The 20,157-nt window shown below is 41.9% G+C and overlaps 1 protein-coding gene across 1 annotated transcript; it reads right to left on the minus strand.

Moving 5' to 3' along the window:
* Positions 1-284: 284 nt before the first annotated feature.
* Positions 285-17,133, minus strand: slc1a4 (solute carrier family 1 member 4). The gene is made up of 8 exons (XM_080549186.1): positions 16,516-17,133; positions 14,382-14,424; positions 12,409-12,474; positions 9,217-9,383; positions 8,297-8,530; positions 5,078-5,272; positions 4,067-4,201; positions 285-3,660 (listed from the first exon to the last, which is right to left on the minus strand). The coding sequence occupies exons 1-8, from the start codon at positions 17,037-17,039 to the stop codon at positions 3,414-3,416; spliced, it is 1,611 nt and encodes a 536-aa protein (XP_080405312.1). The 5' UTR covers positions 17,040-17,133; the 3' UTR covers positions 285-3,413.
* Positions 17,134-20,157: the final 3,024 nt, after the last annotated feature.

Genomic DNA, 20,157 nt, shown 5'->3' on the forward strand with positions numbered 1-20,157 from the left:
CAAAGACGATGCATCATAACATGATGTCAGGATGTAGTTTTACAATCACATCAAGCTTCATACACTCAAACTCAAACTCTTCAACACTTACATTTTGGTCATATGCAATTTTTTTTCACAAGACTTGTTTGGCTCGTTTGCGAGGTTTCACAATTCTCAACATGCGGACTAAATCACTAGAACGTGTCACATACTGTATATATAACGGTAAGAGTTATTGTTAAGGTTAGAGTAAGAGTTACGGTTAGGGTAAGGGTACTATTTAGCCATTGGTGATGAGCTACATGACAAATAGTGGGTACCATTTTTTCTAAGAGATTATGGTTTTTTGTTTTAATTTGTATTTTTTGTGTACTATCCCTAACAAAAGTATTTTCCATAATTTCACACTCTTCACCCTCATCAATCAACACAGTACATTACTTTGATTGCATGAAAGACACATTGTTGCACATTTAATGTTAAATGACAAAGGGAAACTAGAGTCAGCTGTATTATACAGATGGACATTGGCACAATCAAAAATAGCAACAGAGTTATCCCCATGGAAACACAAAAAAATTGAATAGATCCCGTAATGTAGGACTTAGGCTTTAAGAAAAACAGCATCAGAGGAAGTCATTAGAAACATGTTAATAAAAAACAGATTTTGCAGCTAAATTTTTTAGAGAAAAGGTCTTCTGTTTGTAAATACAAATTATAAAAACATGCAATTAAAATAAATGAATGAAGTCCTTCATATAGCTTACAGTACATAGTGATTGTTCCAGATGAATTTCACATATTCTCACAATACAGTCAAAAAACTCAACCCCCGGTAAAAGTAGAAAGATACCCCATGATCATGGTGAGTGAAGACAGAATATTGATATACTCTTTTTTTTTTTACAACCAGTTTCTGGATTGAAGACACACATAGTCCACTGTCAGACCATAACATGTTGCTCACAATAACGTTGTTATAACAGATTGATTTCGAATGTAACATTGTTATAGATATGACTGGAGTTCCCACATCTTCTGACAATATATTTCAACATCAAAATAATACACTTTATTCTAACAATATCAAAACATGTTGACTGAAAACTGAAATATTGACTGAAAACGCATTAATATTGATAAAATAAAGTATGATATTTTGTTCATGGAGAGAATGGCATGCACCTCGTCAAAGTCGTTGGAGCACAGACCTTCACTTCATTCCCTCAAAACATGTCAATATAAAACATATTTTTTCCCGCAATAGACAACCTTCCATTTATAATACCTCAAATCTGTTTCATTTCATGATTACCCAGACTATTACATGCACAATCACAGGTAAATCAAGGATGGCATAATCAACAGCATGATAGATTATTCACCGACTCCATAGGTGTTTACAAAGAAGATACTGGCCACATTGGTTTGGGCCCCAAACAGACTCCATACTCATGAGAGCACTCTATAACAATAAGGCATTTGGCCTCTAGGTGTCAGTGTTAAATACTTTTGTATCCTAATTATTATTTCCATTCTTACATCCTGCAACAAGAAAAAAAGTTGCTAACTTACTGCTAACTACAGTATGAGAACTTTGGCAGTTTCCTCCATATCCAACAGACAGACTGTTTTACTCATACCTTTCCTTGTCAATCATATATATTCACGAGAACATACCTTTAATAATCAACAATGTTCATGCCTCAGAATGCTTCCTTTTCTAGAAGATTCCCCTCATTGTTTCACCAAAACAATTAAGTTTGTTTTTGTGATAAAAGGGGCCCACGGTAACAGGGTTCTGGGGCATTATTGATGTGACTAAAGATACCACTCCTTCTGGATCAACGTCTGGATCTATACAACCAAAATGTGGACTCTTCCTGACATTAGACCACTTTTGAGGTTTGTAAAAGTTCAACAAAGTTAGATATTTTTTGACAGGACTATCACATTGAAGCTATACAGAATACAACATAATGATACCCAATGGGTCAACTTCCTGCGTATAAACATCCAGAACATCAGAAAGCTTGGCAGATTGGTCAGAAGCCATGGCAGATTTTTAATTCTGATGTTGATGTTTGTAAACAGGAAGTCTTCCTGTGGTATTCAAAGATGTCAGTTTCGCCGAATCTACCTTCCGGTTGAGCACACTCAAAAGAAAAGAAGGATAGCCCTTGTTGGCTTTACTATGTAAACATTTGGGGCTAATGGAGTGTGTTCACAACCATATAATGCCTGAACTAACCTGCAAACGTCCTTTTACAGTAGTAGACACACATCCCTATGGTCCCAAATCCAATATTGTCTATGCCATAGTTTGCCAATTGTAATCAGTCAGTTTAGAATTCAGAAAACTCTTAAAAAGTTAATAACAAAGCACATTTTTTCCTGACTTTTGTTTTTCCGAGGGGTTAATGTTTCACATGCTAGATGGAGTATCAATAGCCAACAGACAAACAAACTCCTGGTCAGTTTGTCAATAATTCTCCTCACTATCTTTCCTATGAGCTCACAATGGCTTCAACCTAGTGATAGTTCAATTTGGAATTGATGTGAAAAAGCACACTCTTACCACAAATGATACATTGGGTGCATTCGTAAATTCACTCTGAAAATCTGCTCTGATTTCTGAGCACTCTGGTTTCGACGTCATAGAGTGCTCTGAAATCAGTTAATTTACGAACGTTCAGTTTAAAAAAAATCTGTAAAACTGTAAACATGGCGGACACCAACGATAACATCATTTTGCTAGCGGCCAACAATTTTGCAGCAGTTCTTGACAGTATTGACAGCGAAGATGGCAGCAAAGATGTTGCCATTTTCATCTTTTAAAATTAATTCATATGAACGTTAATTCATCCCATGTATAGGCATGACTATTACCTGTTTTGTTACACAAACATAGATGCGTGTTGAATAATACTGGCTAGAGGACCAATCAAGGTGCATCCCACGCATTTGGCGACGACTTCCTCCACCATTTTTAGATTGGAATTTTCAAATGCTTGGATAAACTGTCTTTTCAGTCAGAGTGCCCAGTGTGTGCTCTGAGTGCTCCCAGAGCACCCTGCTCAGAATTTTCGAACAGGGGCGCGCAGACTGCTCTAAATTTCCAAACGATCAGAGCGTACACTCCACGTGCGCTCTGGCGCTCTTTTGGAGCGTATTTATGAACGCACCCATTGGTCAATAATCAGTTTCGGAAGATTCAAGTCTTAAGACTTAGAAAACTCTAAATATCAGGTACCACAGTACAAACCAACACCGTATTTCGCCTCAATAATTTTTGCTATGACACCCTTTCTTCAAGAGGTGAAATGATTTGGTGAACTCTTCAGGTATGAAGGAATCAATTCAGTATCGTGTCAGCAGCCATATCGTTACCATAGAGAAAGGAGAGCCGGGGGGGACAATATTTACAGAGTTCACAGGACAGACTCGGCGGCTTCCGGGGTCTCCGTGTGGTGTGGGCTCCCCGGGGTTTGGTGCGTGACGAGCGGGGAGGTCTCCTCCTCTGCCTGGGTATTGGCTACTGCCTCCACCCGGACCTCCGCCAGCTCCTGGGTCTCCTGCTGCTGCTGCTGTTTCTTCATCTCCTGCTGGTTGATGTGGTGGAGGATCCCTGCCCCCAGAGCATCTCCCTCCACGTTCACCACTGTGGTGGTGCGGTCCCTAATGCCCACAAACACACGTTACGTTACACACACATACGCGTCATCACACACACGACACAAGAATGTGTCGGCACCGCTACATGCACACAGGCACTGTACACATTATACTCTATATCTCTGGAAACATAAGCACAGTTGCTATGTACAGCACATCTATTTATGTACTACTGTGGGCCTACTGAAGGTTTATGCTACAGGATACAGGTATAGTACAGTAGGCTGTTATGGTAATGGAATGCAACAGATTGGTCTTCAATTTACCCAATGTATACAGTATTTGTTGTTTGTCTGACAGTCGATAAATTGTGAGTGTGTCCAGTTTATGTCAGTAATAATATAACATGTAAACATACAGTATGGAAGGGTGTGCGTGTGCCGTGCGTGCGTGTCTGTGTGTTACTCACACGATCCAGTCAACAGCAAGCATGAGCGACAAGTCGTTGGTGGGCAAGCCGATGGCCTCTAGGATAATGGCGATGGTGATGATGCCACCGGCTGGTATACCCGCCGCGCCAACGCTGGACGCAGTGGCTGTCACACTGTGGGAACACAACACAACACACGGCAATGGTCAGGGGAGCGTTACGACTACGACATCACGGCAACATAACGTTGAGGGGCGGCTGTGGCGCAGGAGGTAGAGTCGGTGTCTAACGATCGCAAGATCGGCGGTTCAAACCCCGGCTGGCCACATTTCGAGGTGTCCTTGGGCAAGACACTGAATCCCAAATTGCTCCCAATGAGCGGGCCAGCGCCTTGCATGGTAGCTTGTCAGCATTGGTGTGTGAATGTGTGTGAATGGGTGAATGAGAGGCTATTGTAAAGCACTTTGGAATAAGGCGCTATATAAGTCAGTCAATTTAAAATTACAGACATGACATTGACTTCCAAACGAATGCAGGAGGAAGCCTGATAACGCAAGACTTTACTGTTCAACTCATTTATGATGTTGTGTGATATATCGTACCAGGACCATAACAATAATCTTGCTTTCCATCTCAACATAAGACAAGAAATGTTGGTTTAGGATGAAAAAAAGTGTTATTTATAGCAGATGTCTGACTCTAAGTTATATTAGCTCTGAGCTAATATAAGGACAGGACATAAGGTTCAAGACAAGTGGTACTAGTATTTCTTAGTGGTAAAGCTAGTTGCAGTACCACTCATCCTGATTCAGGGCCTTCACTCAACCCTAGGTAACAGAGAAAGATGCAGGCTGCTATACTGTACAGTGAGGCTGTACTCTATCTTGTCCCTTCCAACCCTAACCTATTACCCAACACCAGGCACTTGTAGACATCATTCTTCATGGTTCATGTTCAACTGCTGACCCTTCAAGATACTCCTACTCCTCATATTGTCAGGAGACAATCAGCATGAGAAACTGAACTATGTCAACTGTTCCCCCAACTCACAGGATGGTGAAGATTTGGCCAGCGTTAAGCTCTGCGTTGTTGAGCTGGGCGATGAACACAGCGGCGATACACTGGAAGATGGCGGCCCCGTCCATGTTGACAGTGGCACCGATGGGCAAGATGAAGCGGCTGATGCGCTTGTCCACGCCGTTGTTCTCCTCCACACACTTCATCATGGAAGGAAGCGTCGCCGAGCTGAGGAGGAAGATCGAATCAAATCAAATCAAATGTTATTTGTATAGCGCATTTCTTACAAGATGCAACTCAATGCGCTTTACATACTGACAGAGCCGCAAGCAGGCAAAAGTAAAAACCTGTACACTATGTAGCCAGGAAAAATTCCCTTGCAGCCCTCTACACATAGAGCTACTATGGTAGACTACTAGCCAGTTTGCCTACCAGCACCCAGCGGTGGACCCCCACACCCCCCCCGGGGAGCCCCCGCCGCCCCACACACCCAGCCCGCCCCACCACCAGCACACCAAGAGAGTGAAGCATGGGGAGGGAAAGAGAGTGGGGGAAAGAGCAGTGGGGTGAGAGAGAAGAGTGTCGAGAGAGGGAGAGACAGAAGGTGAGAGGAAGAGAGAGGCTATAGAGGGATTTCATTTACAGATTTGTATCTACTGTATATGTATCAGTTAATTGATAACAAGTTAATTTACTACTGACCTTATTCTTAAAGAGTATTTTTCCCTAACCCTAGGATCTGTACCCTACATACGTGCCATACTGAGCTGTTTGTTTCTTCTTATTCTTACTTTCTTGTCCTTTTCCGTGTGTCTACCCATTCTTCTCTCAGTGTCAATGTTGACCATGTTGAGAGGGAACAGGTTTATTGACCATAAAAACTAAACTAAGCGGGTGAGTAATGTGCATAAAAAACCTTAACAAGTGAGTGGGGCTCATTGAGTGGAGCGTTTAGTAGGTCACGGCTTTTCACCGTCCTCGCACCCTACTGGTGGAACGAGCTCCCCTCCGCTTAGAGTCACTCCCTATCTGCCCTTGAAGACCCATCTCTTCAGGCTACACCTTCATTGACACTCCTGAAACCTCGCCATCTCCCTGTTCAGTTTCTCTACTGTACATTAACAAACAAACAAAAACGTAATAACTTAAATAAAAACGTCAAAACTAGCATTATGACTGCCAATGGCCTCTGGCCCAGGCAGAGATTATTTTTCTTGCGATGGCTGATGGATAGATGATTCACTTACTTACTTAATTGTTACTAAGAAATGTATTTGTTGTAATGTCTGCTAAATGCCAAAATGTAATGTAAAATGTAAAATGTTTAAAGACAAGCAAGATAGTGTTTGGGCAATGATTTAGACATACTGGTCTGGGACACTACACATGTAAATGATGGAGCAAATATATAATTTTTGCTTGAAAATAGCATTAGGTTTTAATTACATATCTGTAGTTTAAGGAGTATAACAAACAGTTTGGTGGAAGAGTCAAGCCACTGACAGCTACGCCAAGAAAAAGCATTACTGATCTGCAACCTCTCTCTGTTCCTAAACCAAGAACACAGAGTTAAAACCCCTACAAAAATGTCCTTCCAGCTCCTGGATTAAGAGTTAAGTCCAGAGTCTGTAGATTGACGTTGGTAGGAATTTTTCAAAGGTTTAGGTTACAGCAGAGAGACTCTGTAACCCTGGTAGCTAATACAGGATTGCATAGCATTAGCTTTCTTTCTAATAATACATTCACTGATTTGTTAGTGGGCTTGAGCTGTTGGTCTGTGCTGAGAAGTGGTTGGTTTTGTGAATATTGGCTGTCAATTTGGTTGATATCATACATTTGAGGCAGCATCACTATATCATAGACTGCATTAATCAACTGCATTAATTTGTCTTTGGTGAAAAATAATATTAAATCAATCAAAATAGAGCCTGTCATGCGCATGCTCAATTTCGTAGCCCCCTACCTAACCCTTTCTAGCAACGCATTATCTTTGCATGACTATCACTTGAATGTTTGTGATGTCATACTAGTTAAACCAAAGTAAGAAAGGCTTTATTGTGTTGTATGAAAGTGAACAAGTAGACAAAACCGGCCAGACTCTCTCCTCTCCAACTACGTCCCCTCTGCCTGAGCTTCTAAAGAATCCTACTATCATTCCAAAATACATTCTTCTGCCTCTAATCCTAGGAAACTGTTTTCCATATTCTCCACACTCCTCAACCCACCTCCTTCCCTTCCTCCTTCCTCCCTGTCTGCCGATGACTTTGTCACCTACTTCGGAAAAAAAAGTCGATGACATTAGCAGCACTTTTTCTCCTCCTCCTACCAACGCTGCTAACACCCCCTCCAGACTCTGTACTACACTCTGTCTCATCTTTTCCCCCCCCCCTCTCCCCTGATGAGATTCTCACACTGATCACACCTACGCGGGCAACCTACTGCCCTCTCCATCCCAATCCCCTCCCCTCTTCTCCAATCCATTTCCTCTGACATCCTTCCTTACCTTACCAACGTAATAATCAACTCCTCCTTATCAACAGGATCTGTCCCAGCTGCCTTCAAGATAGCCAGAGTCAAGCCTCTCCTCAAGATTACCAACCCTTGACCCATCCTCTGTCCACAACTACAGACCGGTATCCCTTCTCTCCTTCCCTTCCAAAATCCGTCCTTCTTCTAGCACGACTTCCAATGGCCCCCAGGCCCGAGCATAGATAACCTTTTCCTGCTCTGACTGGCGGATAGATGATTCACTTACTTAGTTAAATGTATTTCGTGAGCTTAGTATTATATGGTTCTATCTCCGTTTAGGGTAGTTCGGAGATATTGAGCGTCAAAGTTTTTACATTCCATTATGTTTTGTGAGATGGAACCTTAGTATGTTATGAATTACTAACTAAAAAATGTCAACATTTTAGAAATAACACCACACAGGCATTAATAAACACCTAATGGATCAGATTATGTAAAAAACTCAAAAATGGAAATAGAACCTTATAATTCTAACGTCACGATTTGTTGTAAGTCGCTTTGGATGAAGGCGTCAACTAAATGCTAAAAATGTCAAATGAAAATGTTATAACAACCTCCACCACCACCAGTTTTACCTGAAGGTTGTTAAGCCTGACTATATTGCGATGTAACGGTGTTTTATCTGAAGTAAGTTATACCTAGTCATGTCACTGTCCTTTGAAGCAGGTGTAGCCTGACTGTATTGTCATGATGTAACAGTTTTACTGGGAAGTGATGTCGTACCTGGAGCAGGTGGCGAAGGCGGTGGTGAAGGGGGTAATGAGGCCAGACAGGAAGCTGAACGGGTTCTTGCGGGTGAAGCCAAAGTAGATGAGGGGTAGAACGATGCCCCCGTGGATGATGTGGCCCAAGATGCAGGCGAAGATGTACTTCCCTAGACTAGTGACCAGTAGAACCACGTCCTCCATCTCTACGATCTTACTGCCCACCAGGAACATGATGCCGAAGGGAACATACCTGAGAAATAAACATGTGGAGAAACACTAAAGTGTCAAAAACCACCTGAGTAGGCAGCTCCCAAGTCTAAAGCAGGCATCTTATTTTAATACCAAATGTATACAGTACATATCTATTTATCGCATGTCAAATAATATAATGGGCCATTTTCCCAGACCTAGATTAAAGGATGGGTTCAGATTTTTTTTTTAAACAGATCGATATTTTTTATGTAAATTGCATGTTATAGAAAGGTAAAGACACTTGTTGTGATTTTTCTTGACTGTAAGAAAGATATGGACAAACTGGAAACCGTGAACAGAAGAACTCAAATGTGTCCACAAAATACATCCTCAATTTTGTTCTCAATCTAAAGACCTGCATCACTATAATGGGTACTATACTAGTTTAAAATACTTATTTTTAGTGCCTTTGTTGGAGCTTTGAAAAATATAGCTTCAGTGAAAAAGATTTTTAACCAATCGTGAAATTAAAATTAAACCTAGACTAGAAATCACCTTCATACACCATTCATTGTCATTCACCATTACAAATAAGATTTTCAGTCCAGGAGTTGTTTTAATTAATCTGTGTCCGGGGAAACAATGAAAAACAATGAAGCCTACGTGCAAATTGCTTTTTATTTGATCAATCTCAAAGTGCATAGAACTGATCTGGGAGTTTATCACATATAGGCGAGTACTTACCACATGATCCAGGACACCAGCACCATGGTGGCTTCATTGAAGGCGTTGAAGAAGCGGATAAGCTCCTCGCCCTCTTCTCCCAGCTTCCTCAGTGCCACCCCGAACACCATGGCGAACAGGACCAGACCCAGGATGTTCATGCCATCTGTGTCTGTACCGAAGGGGACCTACGACCCAACAGAAACCATATCAGAGCCATATCAGAGGTAGACAGTGGTGGTCTTCTGGATAGTGAGTTGGACTGGTGATCAGTAGGTCGAGAGTTCAAATCCCAACTGGAACACCAACACTAGTGTGCCCTTAAAGGCATAGGCCGTAAAGGCACATAGGCCTAAGTTAGTTCAGGGAGAGTGTCCCTGACATTTCTTAAAAGGTCAGGTATTAGTCAGGTGTCCATAAGTCCAGCAAAGGGACGGAGGACAGAGAGGGTGAGGAGGATCGGAGGGGACAGGGCTAGTCTGTCGCTGAATCCCCCCTCTTGTTCCAACCTGTCAGACAGTGATGCCTGGCTCATTCTTTGGCACAGATTGCGCTTTTCCCAGGAGAGTCCCGGTCTCACTCCAGACTTTTTTGGGGGGCTCAAGCACTGGTGATTCTTTTTTTGGGCATTGTATTTCCAGAACCCGGGTGATTCTGAGGACTTGGGGAGAGCAGGGTGAGACTACTGAAACCAGCATGAAATCAATAAATCTGTCAACAATTATCCTTTTTTTCTCCAGCAAATATCATGACTTTTAAACTAGCAAAGGAGTGTGGTTGAACGTGCAGCATTTATTTCGTTTGGAAATACAGTACACGAAAGCTAGCATCGATTTTTCCTCTTTTTCAGAGATGCTCCCCCTTCACCCCCCCCTGTGAGAGGTAAAGGACATCACAGAATAGCTCTTTTCTGACTTTAAGCTGTCTTAAATGTGACCAATGTCCACAAAGAGGCATCTACAGACCAATCAAGGAATCAACTTCCTCTAATCATTTCCTCCCATACTGTAGTCTTCAAAGAGTAGTGATTTTTAGTCTCTTAGAAGATGTAGTTGAGTCAATCTATGAGCGCTATAAGACTACAAACGTTTCATTCTTGGCAACTGCAAGCTAGAAAGGCCTATGATTAATCCCTTCAGACATTCCGATTTTCTGAAAAGCATCCTGGGAGAGCATAGCCACTATAGCCCTTCTTCTAGTACAATAGTAGTACACCAGAGGAGAGTGGCCACCTCGATCCTGCCCCGCACTGAGCCATTTAAGCCAACGCTACGTCTGAGTGGACCAGAACAAAGCCTAGCGATGCACTGGGAATCCATCCTCAGACCGTGCCAGTGTTCCCTCTTTGTAATAACACCGTCTCTTTCCCCCCCCCCACACAGAAGCCCTGGGAGGCTGGTCACACCGACCTCTCAGCTGGCCAGCTACTACATCTGGCCTGGCTTAAATAAGCCCTTTATGACACATGATGTAACTGAACCAACACAGAAGAGGAGGGACATTCTTGTCTTAATTGCTACAGAATGGTTTGGTTTGGTTTCATTGAGATAAAGGGTCTCCATGAATGCTGCAGTTGATTATGGTGGTCCTCTGTGGCTCAGTTGGTAGAGCATGGTGCTAACAATGCTTAGGTTGTGGGTTTGATTCCTGCTGGGACCATATATACTGAAATGTATGCACTCATTGCAATGTAAGTCGCTTTGGATAAAAGTGTCAGCTAAATGGCATATATACAGTATATAATATATAATGGAATGGACTTTAATATTGGACATGCACTGGTATCTTAATGGTCCATGGACAGCGCCCTCCACAATTATTGGTAAAGATTAGTAAAAAAAAAAAAAAGGGAAGACAATTTAAACATCCAACCTTTAATTGAAGTAAATTTATTCTGCGAAAAAGTTGATCAGAGTGTTTAGGAACTTTCAAGCAGTAATCCACGACTTCCTGTTTCACTGGGGTATAAATATCAGGTGATTGCAGAGGAGAGTAGCATCTTGGGGGTTACCTAATCTAAGTCTCCAAAACTACCATTAGACGCCACCTCCATGGCAACAAATCATTTGGAAGTCATGCCAGAAAAAATACTTTCTGGTCATTTCACCACAAACGTAAGCGCCTGGAGCATGCTAAACGCTACTGGAACTCTAACTGGAACTGTGTTCTATGGTATACATACAACCTGTGGGCTGAGCTGAAGAGGAGAGTGCACAAGAGAGGACGAGGACCCTGGATGATCTGGAGAGATTCTGTAAAGAGGAATGCTCTCAGATTCATTGCTCTGTATTCTCCAACCTTATTAGATGTTACAGGAGTAGTGCTGTTTTATTGACAAAGGGAGGTTGTACAAAGTATTAAATGCAGGGGTGCCAATAATTGTGGCACACATGGTTTTGTTAGAAATAATTATTTCTTAATGACAGATCTTTTTTTTTCACAATAAATTTACTTCAAATAAAGTTTTTTTCAGTGTGACATTAAGCTTTAAAAAATAAACAAATAAGTACTTCCTCTTCTAATGAGGAGAGGGGGCTGGTAGCTGGGCTGATAAGTAAATAAATAAAGGTCTATGAAGTGATTCGATATTGCATTCCTAACCTTTCCAAACAGGCAGCCATTTTTACTGACACAGCAAGAGTTTATTTACTCACGATCTTGTAACATCAGTTAACCCTGGGGTCTGAACCTGAGTCTGAGTCATGTGTTTGATTTCTGTGCTACTTCTCACGTACGTTCGGGTTATCTGTGTGCATAGTCTCCTCTCTCAACGTCCATGTAGACCGTATTCTTTTGCTTTTCCAAACAGATGACCAAATAACAGACTCTGAGCAAAAATGCTGTTCATGAACTAAATGGTTGAACAGTCTATTTGACCTACTGTACTACTATTCCACCCTAGTGAATCTTAGAGCTGTCTGGTTTTGTACAGGATATCAGAGCCGTGGAAATAAAAATGTCCATTCATAGCCTCTCCAACCATTTTCAACAGAATGATACCAGGGGGTTTGGCAATCGCTACTTCTGTTTTAGAATAACGGTCTGCAGTGGAACAGATAGTCGTTACAAGTGATCATGTGATATACTGTATGCCATATATTAATGATTATGTAAACAATTTTAAATGAGCTTTTGTGTTCCAATAACCTGGCCCGAGGGATGTTATTATGGTGTGACTGACTTCACGGTCTGTCTGTCTGTCCGGTACTGTACCTTCTGATAGATAGTGGTTCCATTGGTGTTATTTCCCACGGCGACCATCTTGTAGTCGGTTGCATACTGTGACAAACAGAGGGAGAGACAAGAAACATATTATGATTTGGAAGCATATCATTCTTTCATAAACAATTAACTAATTATATGTTATTGCTTCATGTCATTAGCATTTGCATGTTATTTTTCAGGAGGGAACAAGGAAGACAAAAGCACAAGCTAAAATAACTAAATTGTATTTTTTTCTACATTCTAGAGCTTCTTCCTTATTTTCCCCATCATTTTCTATGTTGTTAAATTCCCTAAATACAAATAACAGATACCGAAACCTGTTTGTAAACCAGACCCAACATCTCTCATTTCTTGTATGCCAGTTTGCTAAGTATTTCTCTATGCTAATAAAGTTAGTCATTTTAGTCAGAACGGAGTGTTCCTCGTTGGGCTCTGTGCCAGCGCAGTAACAAAGCCGCCTTAGAGTGGTGCTGGAGAGGACCTGGCAGACTACACTACACTGACAATAACAGTGACCTCCTCTCTCCCCTCCGCCATTGAATCCCACGTCTCTCTCTCAGAGACCCCCCATGCCTGCCACTCATTCAGCACAACACACAATCAACACTGTGGGCAACACACACACACACACACACACACACACACACACACACACACACACACATACACACACACATACATTTACATTTTGGGCATTTAGCAGATGCCTTTATCCAAAGCGACGTGTATGCATTTGAGACAGCAGCTGGTGAAAGCGGGAACAAGTCGGCAACTTGACCAAATGTTCAGACTTTTATTCTGAAAAATGTCAATAAATGTCAACGTTGTTGAAAATCAACGACACTCTCGCTAGTCAACTAACGCTGCTTGTTTTGTGAGCCTGTTAACAATGTAAAGTAATGTTATTATAGTTAACTAGGTAGTGGGGGATTACTCACCGAATCCATTGCATTGCAATATTTTGGCTTGACTAGCGGGTGTGTCGTTGATTTTCAACAACGTTGACATTTATTGAAAAATAAAAGTCTGAACATTTTGATTGGTTGCCGAGTTGTTCCCGCTTTCCCCAGCTGCTGTCATATTTGACTAAGTAAGTCAATAATCTATCCGTCAGTCATAGCAAGAAAAGGTAATCTATGCTCGGGCCTGGACGGCCTAATCCTCATAGAGTTCTCAACCACCAGATTCAGGTGACAGAGGCAGCGCCCAGAACGTCTCACATGGTGATGACTGCCTGAGACATATTTTGGGCAGAATATCAGCTTGTGTAAATCCCTCCCTCTCTCTCTTTTCTTGGATAAATCCCCTTTTGGACCACATCCAGGCAGCTTTCTCTCTATATAGGCCTTTGAGCCCAGAGGGAGAGAGGGGAAACCCTACCACTACACTGCACTCGCTAGCCTCGCTCCACTTTTGAAGCTCTCTAACATTGATCTCAACAGCTACTTTATGACATGGGTTACTCACTGGGTTTGGGTCCGTCTGAGGTCACTGAGGGTATGTATGTGTGCCTGTGTGCGTCCCTCTACTTACCCTGAACCCTCCTGACCCCTCTCTAAGCCTTAGCAGACACTCACATCATTCTAGGAAACGGGGACCGGGCGCAGCCACCAGGCCGTGTTAAAGAGCAGCGAGCCGAGACTAGGTTGCTAGGCTGTTGTGGAATGGAATGGTTTCCCTATGGTAACGGTTGGCGAGGGGAAGGTAAGAGGCGTGAGGGGATGAGAGGAAGGGCAGCAGACTCTTTACTCTGGGAGTCTCTTCATTATAGAGAAGCCGTGAAGCTGTAAATACTACAGCCAGGATTTAATAGTGGGTAAAATTGAAGAGCGGAGTGTGTTGGGGTGCGGGGGGTGCGGGGTGTGTGTGTGGGGGGGGACCGGGGGGGGGGGTTATTCTCTAAATAACTCTGATGAACTGTAGGGCGGAATGGAGAGATAAATAGAAATATTCGGACTTACAGAGCGGAAGGCTGCAGACACCAGGTTTGATGGGAACAAATTCCTGTAGGAGAAAAACAAAAACCAGACAAAACAGTAGTAACTATTCAATAGGAAACAAATCAGCCTTGAAAGGGACAGCCATAATACTGTGGAACAACCAAGGACCTGAGATAACATGTTGAGACCTAATGTTGAAGTCTCAACCACAAAGCCCTGCACAAGGTCTAGAAAAACCCAAACACAACACTACACAACATCAACAGGATTCTAGACTGAACAGTGGAATGGTAAATACACGCTGTCGTCAGCGTCATTCTATGAGATTTCACAGAATTCAACCCACCTTGCCCTTTTTAGCTGTGAGATTCGGCGCAAGGCAGCTGTGTTGTAGTTCATCATTAACAAAAAAACAAATAGGATATAGGGTCGATATAAACTACCAGAAAGCTACCCTGACACAGTAATGAACTACAGAACTGCACACTTACCACAAATTACAACAAATGATTGACTATATTCTGCGTTGGTTCTATGGCTTTTGGATATTAAGACTGTTTGCCATGTTAATCAAATGCTGGCCTCTCACTTTTCTAGGAGTCTGATGAACACTCAGTGAACTCCATACTCTGACCCCTTTTAACCTACTCACTTGCATCATAGGACAAGGGTAAGAAACTGGATTATAGAGCAACCATTGCCATCAACATGCTTTTTTACTCGATAAGCCCCCTTGCACTGTGAGCTGATTTTTAAAGTTACGATTACTTAACAAAATTATCCCATTTATCAAGGAGGATAACAAAGGTACTCATCATTTAAATAATGTTTTTAATGAGGAGGCAGCATAGAGTGACAGCTCTTTCACAGGAAACACATAGCCTGAAGTTGCACTCTTGAATAGGACAAACCATCTGGAGAAGCCATGTGTGTGCACTCTTTCACTAACTGGTGACAGTTTTATTTTTTTAAACAGCTGGACCTGTGGCCCTTGTGACAGGAAGAAAACGGTTTCCTTTTGTCTTCCATTCTCATATGTCTTAAATGTTCAATAGTTAGACAGATAGGCTATTTAAGGAATTGTCAAATAGACAATAGACAGAATATTGCCACAGCTCATTTTGATTCTGCGATTCCTAGACGTAGCGTTTACATGTTGATAGTGACAGTGTTCAGTCGTGCAAGTGCACAGTGGCACATTTACTGTTTGCGACACATGTGAACTGGGCCAGCTGTTCTGGGCTGCAGACGACTCTTGTTTTAACAGCTGTCAGTGTTCCCTCAGACCCACAGACAAGCAACCGCACAAAGTGAGTCTGTGAGATCCTGGGTTTCCCACGTTAAATGGGTTGCATGTACAATATGGGTTGCATACAATATTATTGCATTGAAGAGCACCCAATATGGGTTGCATGTAGCCTACAATATTATTGCATTGAAGAGGACCCTCTCGTTATCTCTCTAATTCTCTCTCCATATATTTAGGTCTACAACATTATGAGTGAACGATTCAATATTACATTTCTCTTTCCACCGCTGCCATTAAAAAAAGCCTCATGATGCATGAAGCATGCAGGCTTTCCTTTTTTCTTTTAGTGCCATGCAGTAAAAAAGCTGGTTCTTGGAGTACCTAGGCATGCGTCGGAGCTGTCAAGTGTTTCACTTGACCTATAAACTATTGCACCAGATGATATGAGAGGCTCATCAGATTGTGACTGATCTATACCCATGCACTTGCCATGATCTCGCCAATGCTTTAATTCCTTTCCAGAGCATTCAGACTTTCACAAAGAATTCGTGAGTTTAGAATGATACGGTTCTATCTCCGTTTAGGGTCGTTCAGAGATATTGAGCGTCAAAGTTTTTACATTCCATTATGTTCTGTGAGATGGAACCTTTGTGTGTTATGAATTACTAACTAAAAAATGTCAACATTTAAAAAATAACACCACACAGGCATTAATAAACACCTAATGGATCAGATTATGTAAAAAACTCAATTTTGAGAAAAATGGAGATAGAACCGTATAATTCTAAGCTCACGACTTGCCATGATCTCGCCAATGCTTTAATTCCTTTCCAAGAGCATTCAGACTTTCACAAAGAATTGCCGAAATAATAAACATCTGATGAAACATTATGATCCCATTATTACCTTGCCAGATCTAAAAACGAATCGGTGGTCTCCTTATCTTTACTGACGCTCTCCAGCACCAGATTGTTTGTGTTCAGAGCCCCGGCGCCCACACCGGGTTGAATAATGAACCCGAGAGCCACGCCGATCCCGGAGGCGATGAGAGTGGTCACCAGAAAGTAGGAGACCGCTATTCCCCCTAGTTTCCCCAAGGAGCGGGTGTCCAGGCTGGCCGCCCCGGAGATCAGACTGCACACGACCAGGGGGAGGATGATCATCTTCAGCATCCGAAGGAGCATCTCTCCGGGGAAGGCGAAGTAAGTCATCTGCGCCCGGGTCAGGTCCATGTTCCGGACCATCATCCCCAGCCCCACGCCGACCAGCACCCCGGACACCGTCAAGATCACCTGCAGATTCCGTTTCATGAAGCCAATAAACCGGTCTTTGAAGCGTTTCTTTTCAGAAATCATCTCGCAGGTTTTGTCGGAGGAAATCAACACAGAGTTGATCACTGTGTGCCCGTTGCTTTCGTTTTTCTTCTCCATTTCGTGCAAAAAATAAATAATATTTCAGAAATATCAGTACAGGGAGAGTGTGAGTTGGACCGTTCCTTGGCTTGGACAAGCGTGGGTGCTTCACATAAGGCTACTGCCTGCCTGGGTTGTTCTTGGTGGCGAGCGCAACGTGTTACTCCGCCAATGGAGAGAGAGAGCGGCTATAACGGAACATATCAGGGCATGCGCACTTTCCCTAATACGCTAGGCCCTATGGTGCCAATGCCAAATGATGCAACATTGGGGGAAATTGCTGGGGTCTGCAAATGAATGAATAAATGAATGAATGAATGAATGAACATTTCAGTTGATACATGTTGAGAGTATTAACTATTTAATATGATATAATAATAATAAATAGGCTATTTGTGACGTTAGAATGATAAGGTTCTATCTCCATTTTTGTCAAAATTGAGTTTTTTTTTTTTTACATAATCTGATCCATTAGGTGTTTATTAATGCCTGTGTGGTGTTATTTAAAAAAAAAAAAAAAGTTGACATTTTTGAGTTAGTAATTCATAAAATACAAAGGTTCCATCTCACAGAACATAATGGAATGTAAAAAACGTTGACGCTCAATATCTCTGAACTACCCTAAACGGAGATAGAACCTTCTCATTCTAAACGGAGATAGAACCGTATCATTCTAAACGGAGATAGAACCTTATCATTCTAAACGGAGATAGAACCTTATCATTCTAAGCTCACGTATTGCTTGTGATTGTGATAGCATTGTGATTTTATGCTGAAGCACACTCTGTTGCTGAAATGGCATCGTTATTATACCTAAACACATTAATAATGACACATTCGTTATAAATAGGCTAACATTTTGTCCAAAGAGATGTTAATTGTATGGACATTAAATGTTCTCAAAGTATGGTCTAATGTCTTATGGTCTAATTATATAGGCTATATTGTGTTTTATATGGGAGACAGGGTGTATGTCTAGCCTGCATTCAGGCTAATCGGTCGAAGTGTTCCACACATTAAATACATCAATACAAGGCACCCCAAGTGACTCCAAGACACGAACATTGACATTCTATATATATGGCCGAGACCTCACCGAAATACCTTCTTCCAAAAATAACATGCGCAGCTGCCGAGGTGGAGACACGGGGGTCGTACGCACCCACGCTCCTCGCACCATGGAAACCCATTCAACACTGCGCACCAGCCATAGGAGTAATTGTAATGCAGCTTGAACAGCTTATTCGGATATATACATTGTCATTCTCAGAGTCATGTAATCACATTGCAGAAATGTTATGTGTGACTGATGAAACGTCATCTTTAATAAGCATATTCTGAATGTGAATCTTGCACACGATGGTATGTGCAGTAGTAGTCGAGTGGTCAACACATCAATTAAATGTACCCCAAAGATGGCTTATTGATTACATTGAATATTGATTAGTGATACAGCTTATACATATTGCAGGGAGAGGGAAGTTACCAACACCTGGGACTACTGTATACTGTCACCAAGAGGGCGCCATTGCCTAGCTAAATGCCCTATAAGATTATTAATAGGAAACTCCATGCACTTTCAACTAAGACAATTAATGTAATACAATTGTAAAATGCATTTAGTAATAAACCATTAGCATGTATTAAACCAACAAGAATGTTGTAACTCATTGCTACAACTCAAGAGAGCTTCCTTTCATTTGTAGTAAAATGTTGGTAGTCTGTGATAGATCAATTCAATATTCATAAGCAAATGTTTGCTCTGACCAGATCAGTGACCTTGCAGTTAGAGTGTCCACCCTGAGATTGGGAGGTTGTGAGTTCGAATCCCCAGTCGAGTCATACCAAAGACTATACAAATGGTACCCGATGCCTCCCTGCTTGGCACTCAGCATTAAGGGTTGGATTGGGGGTAAGACCATGCGACATACCAGCGTCATGTCCAGGGGTTGTACTTGTACATCAAGCCGCCTCAGGCTATGGAAACAGGAGATCTGCCCTCCTGCCCTAAGGGCCATTAGGCTCCAGAACCATCAGTTCTCAAGGCTTACTTATTTAAATGTTAGCTCTGCATATATTGTGTTTTGTTTGTTATTCTCTTGTTTTAACAGCAAAATATTTATGGCAAGTTTTATTAGAAAAAAGCCCAGTCGAAACGTTGGTATAAGCTGGTCTTAAGTGTTGTTATCCATAAATGGCTACTTAAAAGCAAAGGAAATACCGTTCCTAGCACGCTTCTTGTGTGTGCACCAGTGGCGGCTGGTGATAAAAATGTTGGGTGGGGCACAGGTTATGTGGGCATGCTCCACGGGGAAGAATATCAACTTTAAAATCTGGATTTACAGTCGATTTTAGCATGAGAATATATATATAACTTAATTATTTGTATATATAACTTATTAAAGGGCAAACTGCAAACACAACAAAAATATAATGCACAACAACTGACAAATCAACTGGAATAGTCTTTGTTAGCAGAGTAGACCTAATGTTAACAGAATGGACTTATACCCTTTGTCTATCTGTGCAGCGGTAAGGTGAATAATTCTAGCAGTACTGTCCAGACAGTTGTCTTGTTTAGCCATTCAACTAGGCATTATTTATTCAATGGAGAAAGACATGGAACACAATGTAATTGTGATAATAAATGTGTTCTTTGTTACTTCTTTAATTAAATTAAAGTGTACCTTTCTATTATCATACAATATTTCCTTGAACATGTAAACTCTATAATCATACAGTTGTCTTTCTATTAGTTGTCTCTGTCATACTGAACTGTTTGTTATCATCCTGAACTATCTCTGTTGCTCACCTCACCTCAGTTCTGTCTCTATTGCTGTCCTCTCCTGTTGTCTGTCTCTCTGTTGCTCTCCTCTCCTGTTGTCTGTCTCTCTGTTGCTCTCCTCTCCTGTTGTCTGTCTCTATTGCTCTCCTCTCCTGTTGTCTGTCTCTCTGTTGCTCTCCTCTCCTGTTGTCTGTCTCTCTGTTGCTCTTCTCTCCTGTTGTCTGTCTCTATTGCTCTCCTCTCCTGTTGTCTGTCTCTCTGTTGCTCTCCTCTCCTGTTGTCTGTCTCTCTATTGCTCTCCTCTCCTGTTGTCTGTCTCTATTGCTCTCCTCTCCTGTTGTCTGTCTCTCT

This window comes from Nansenia antarctica, assembly GCF_963989245.1.
Source record: "Nansenia antarctica genome assembly, chromosome: 19".
In the NCBI taxonomy this organism is placed as follows: Eukaryota; Metazoa; Chordata; class Actinopteri; order Argentiniformes; family Microstomatidae; genus Nansenia; species Nansenia antarctica.

What these genes read in the sequence shown, in the direction of transcription:
- slc1a4 (XM_080549186.1), bottom strand. Translation starts at nt 17,039, where the DNA reads ATGGAGAAGAAAAACGAAAGCAACGGGCACACAGTGATCAACTCTGTG. An exon ending in GCCTTCGCCACCTGCTCCAG is followed by an intron (nt 5,273 to 8,296) that starts GTACGACATCAC and finishes CTTCCTCCTCAG; the next exon opens with CTCGGCGACGCTTCCTTCCA. An exon ending in GGCCAAATCTTCACCATCCT is followed by an intron (nt 4,202 to 5,077) that starts GTGAGTTGGGGG and finishes GTGTTCCCACAG; the next exon opens with TGTGACAGCCACTGCGTCCA.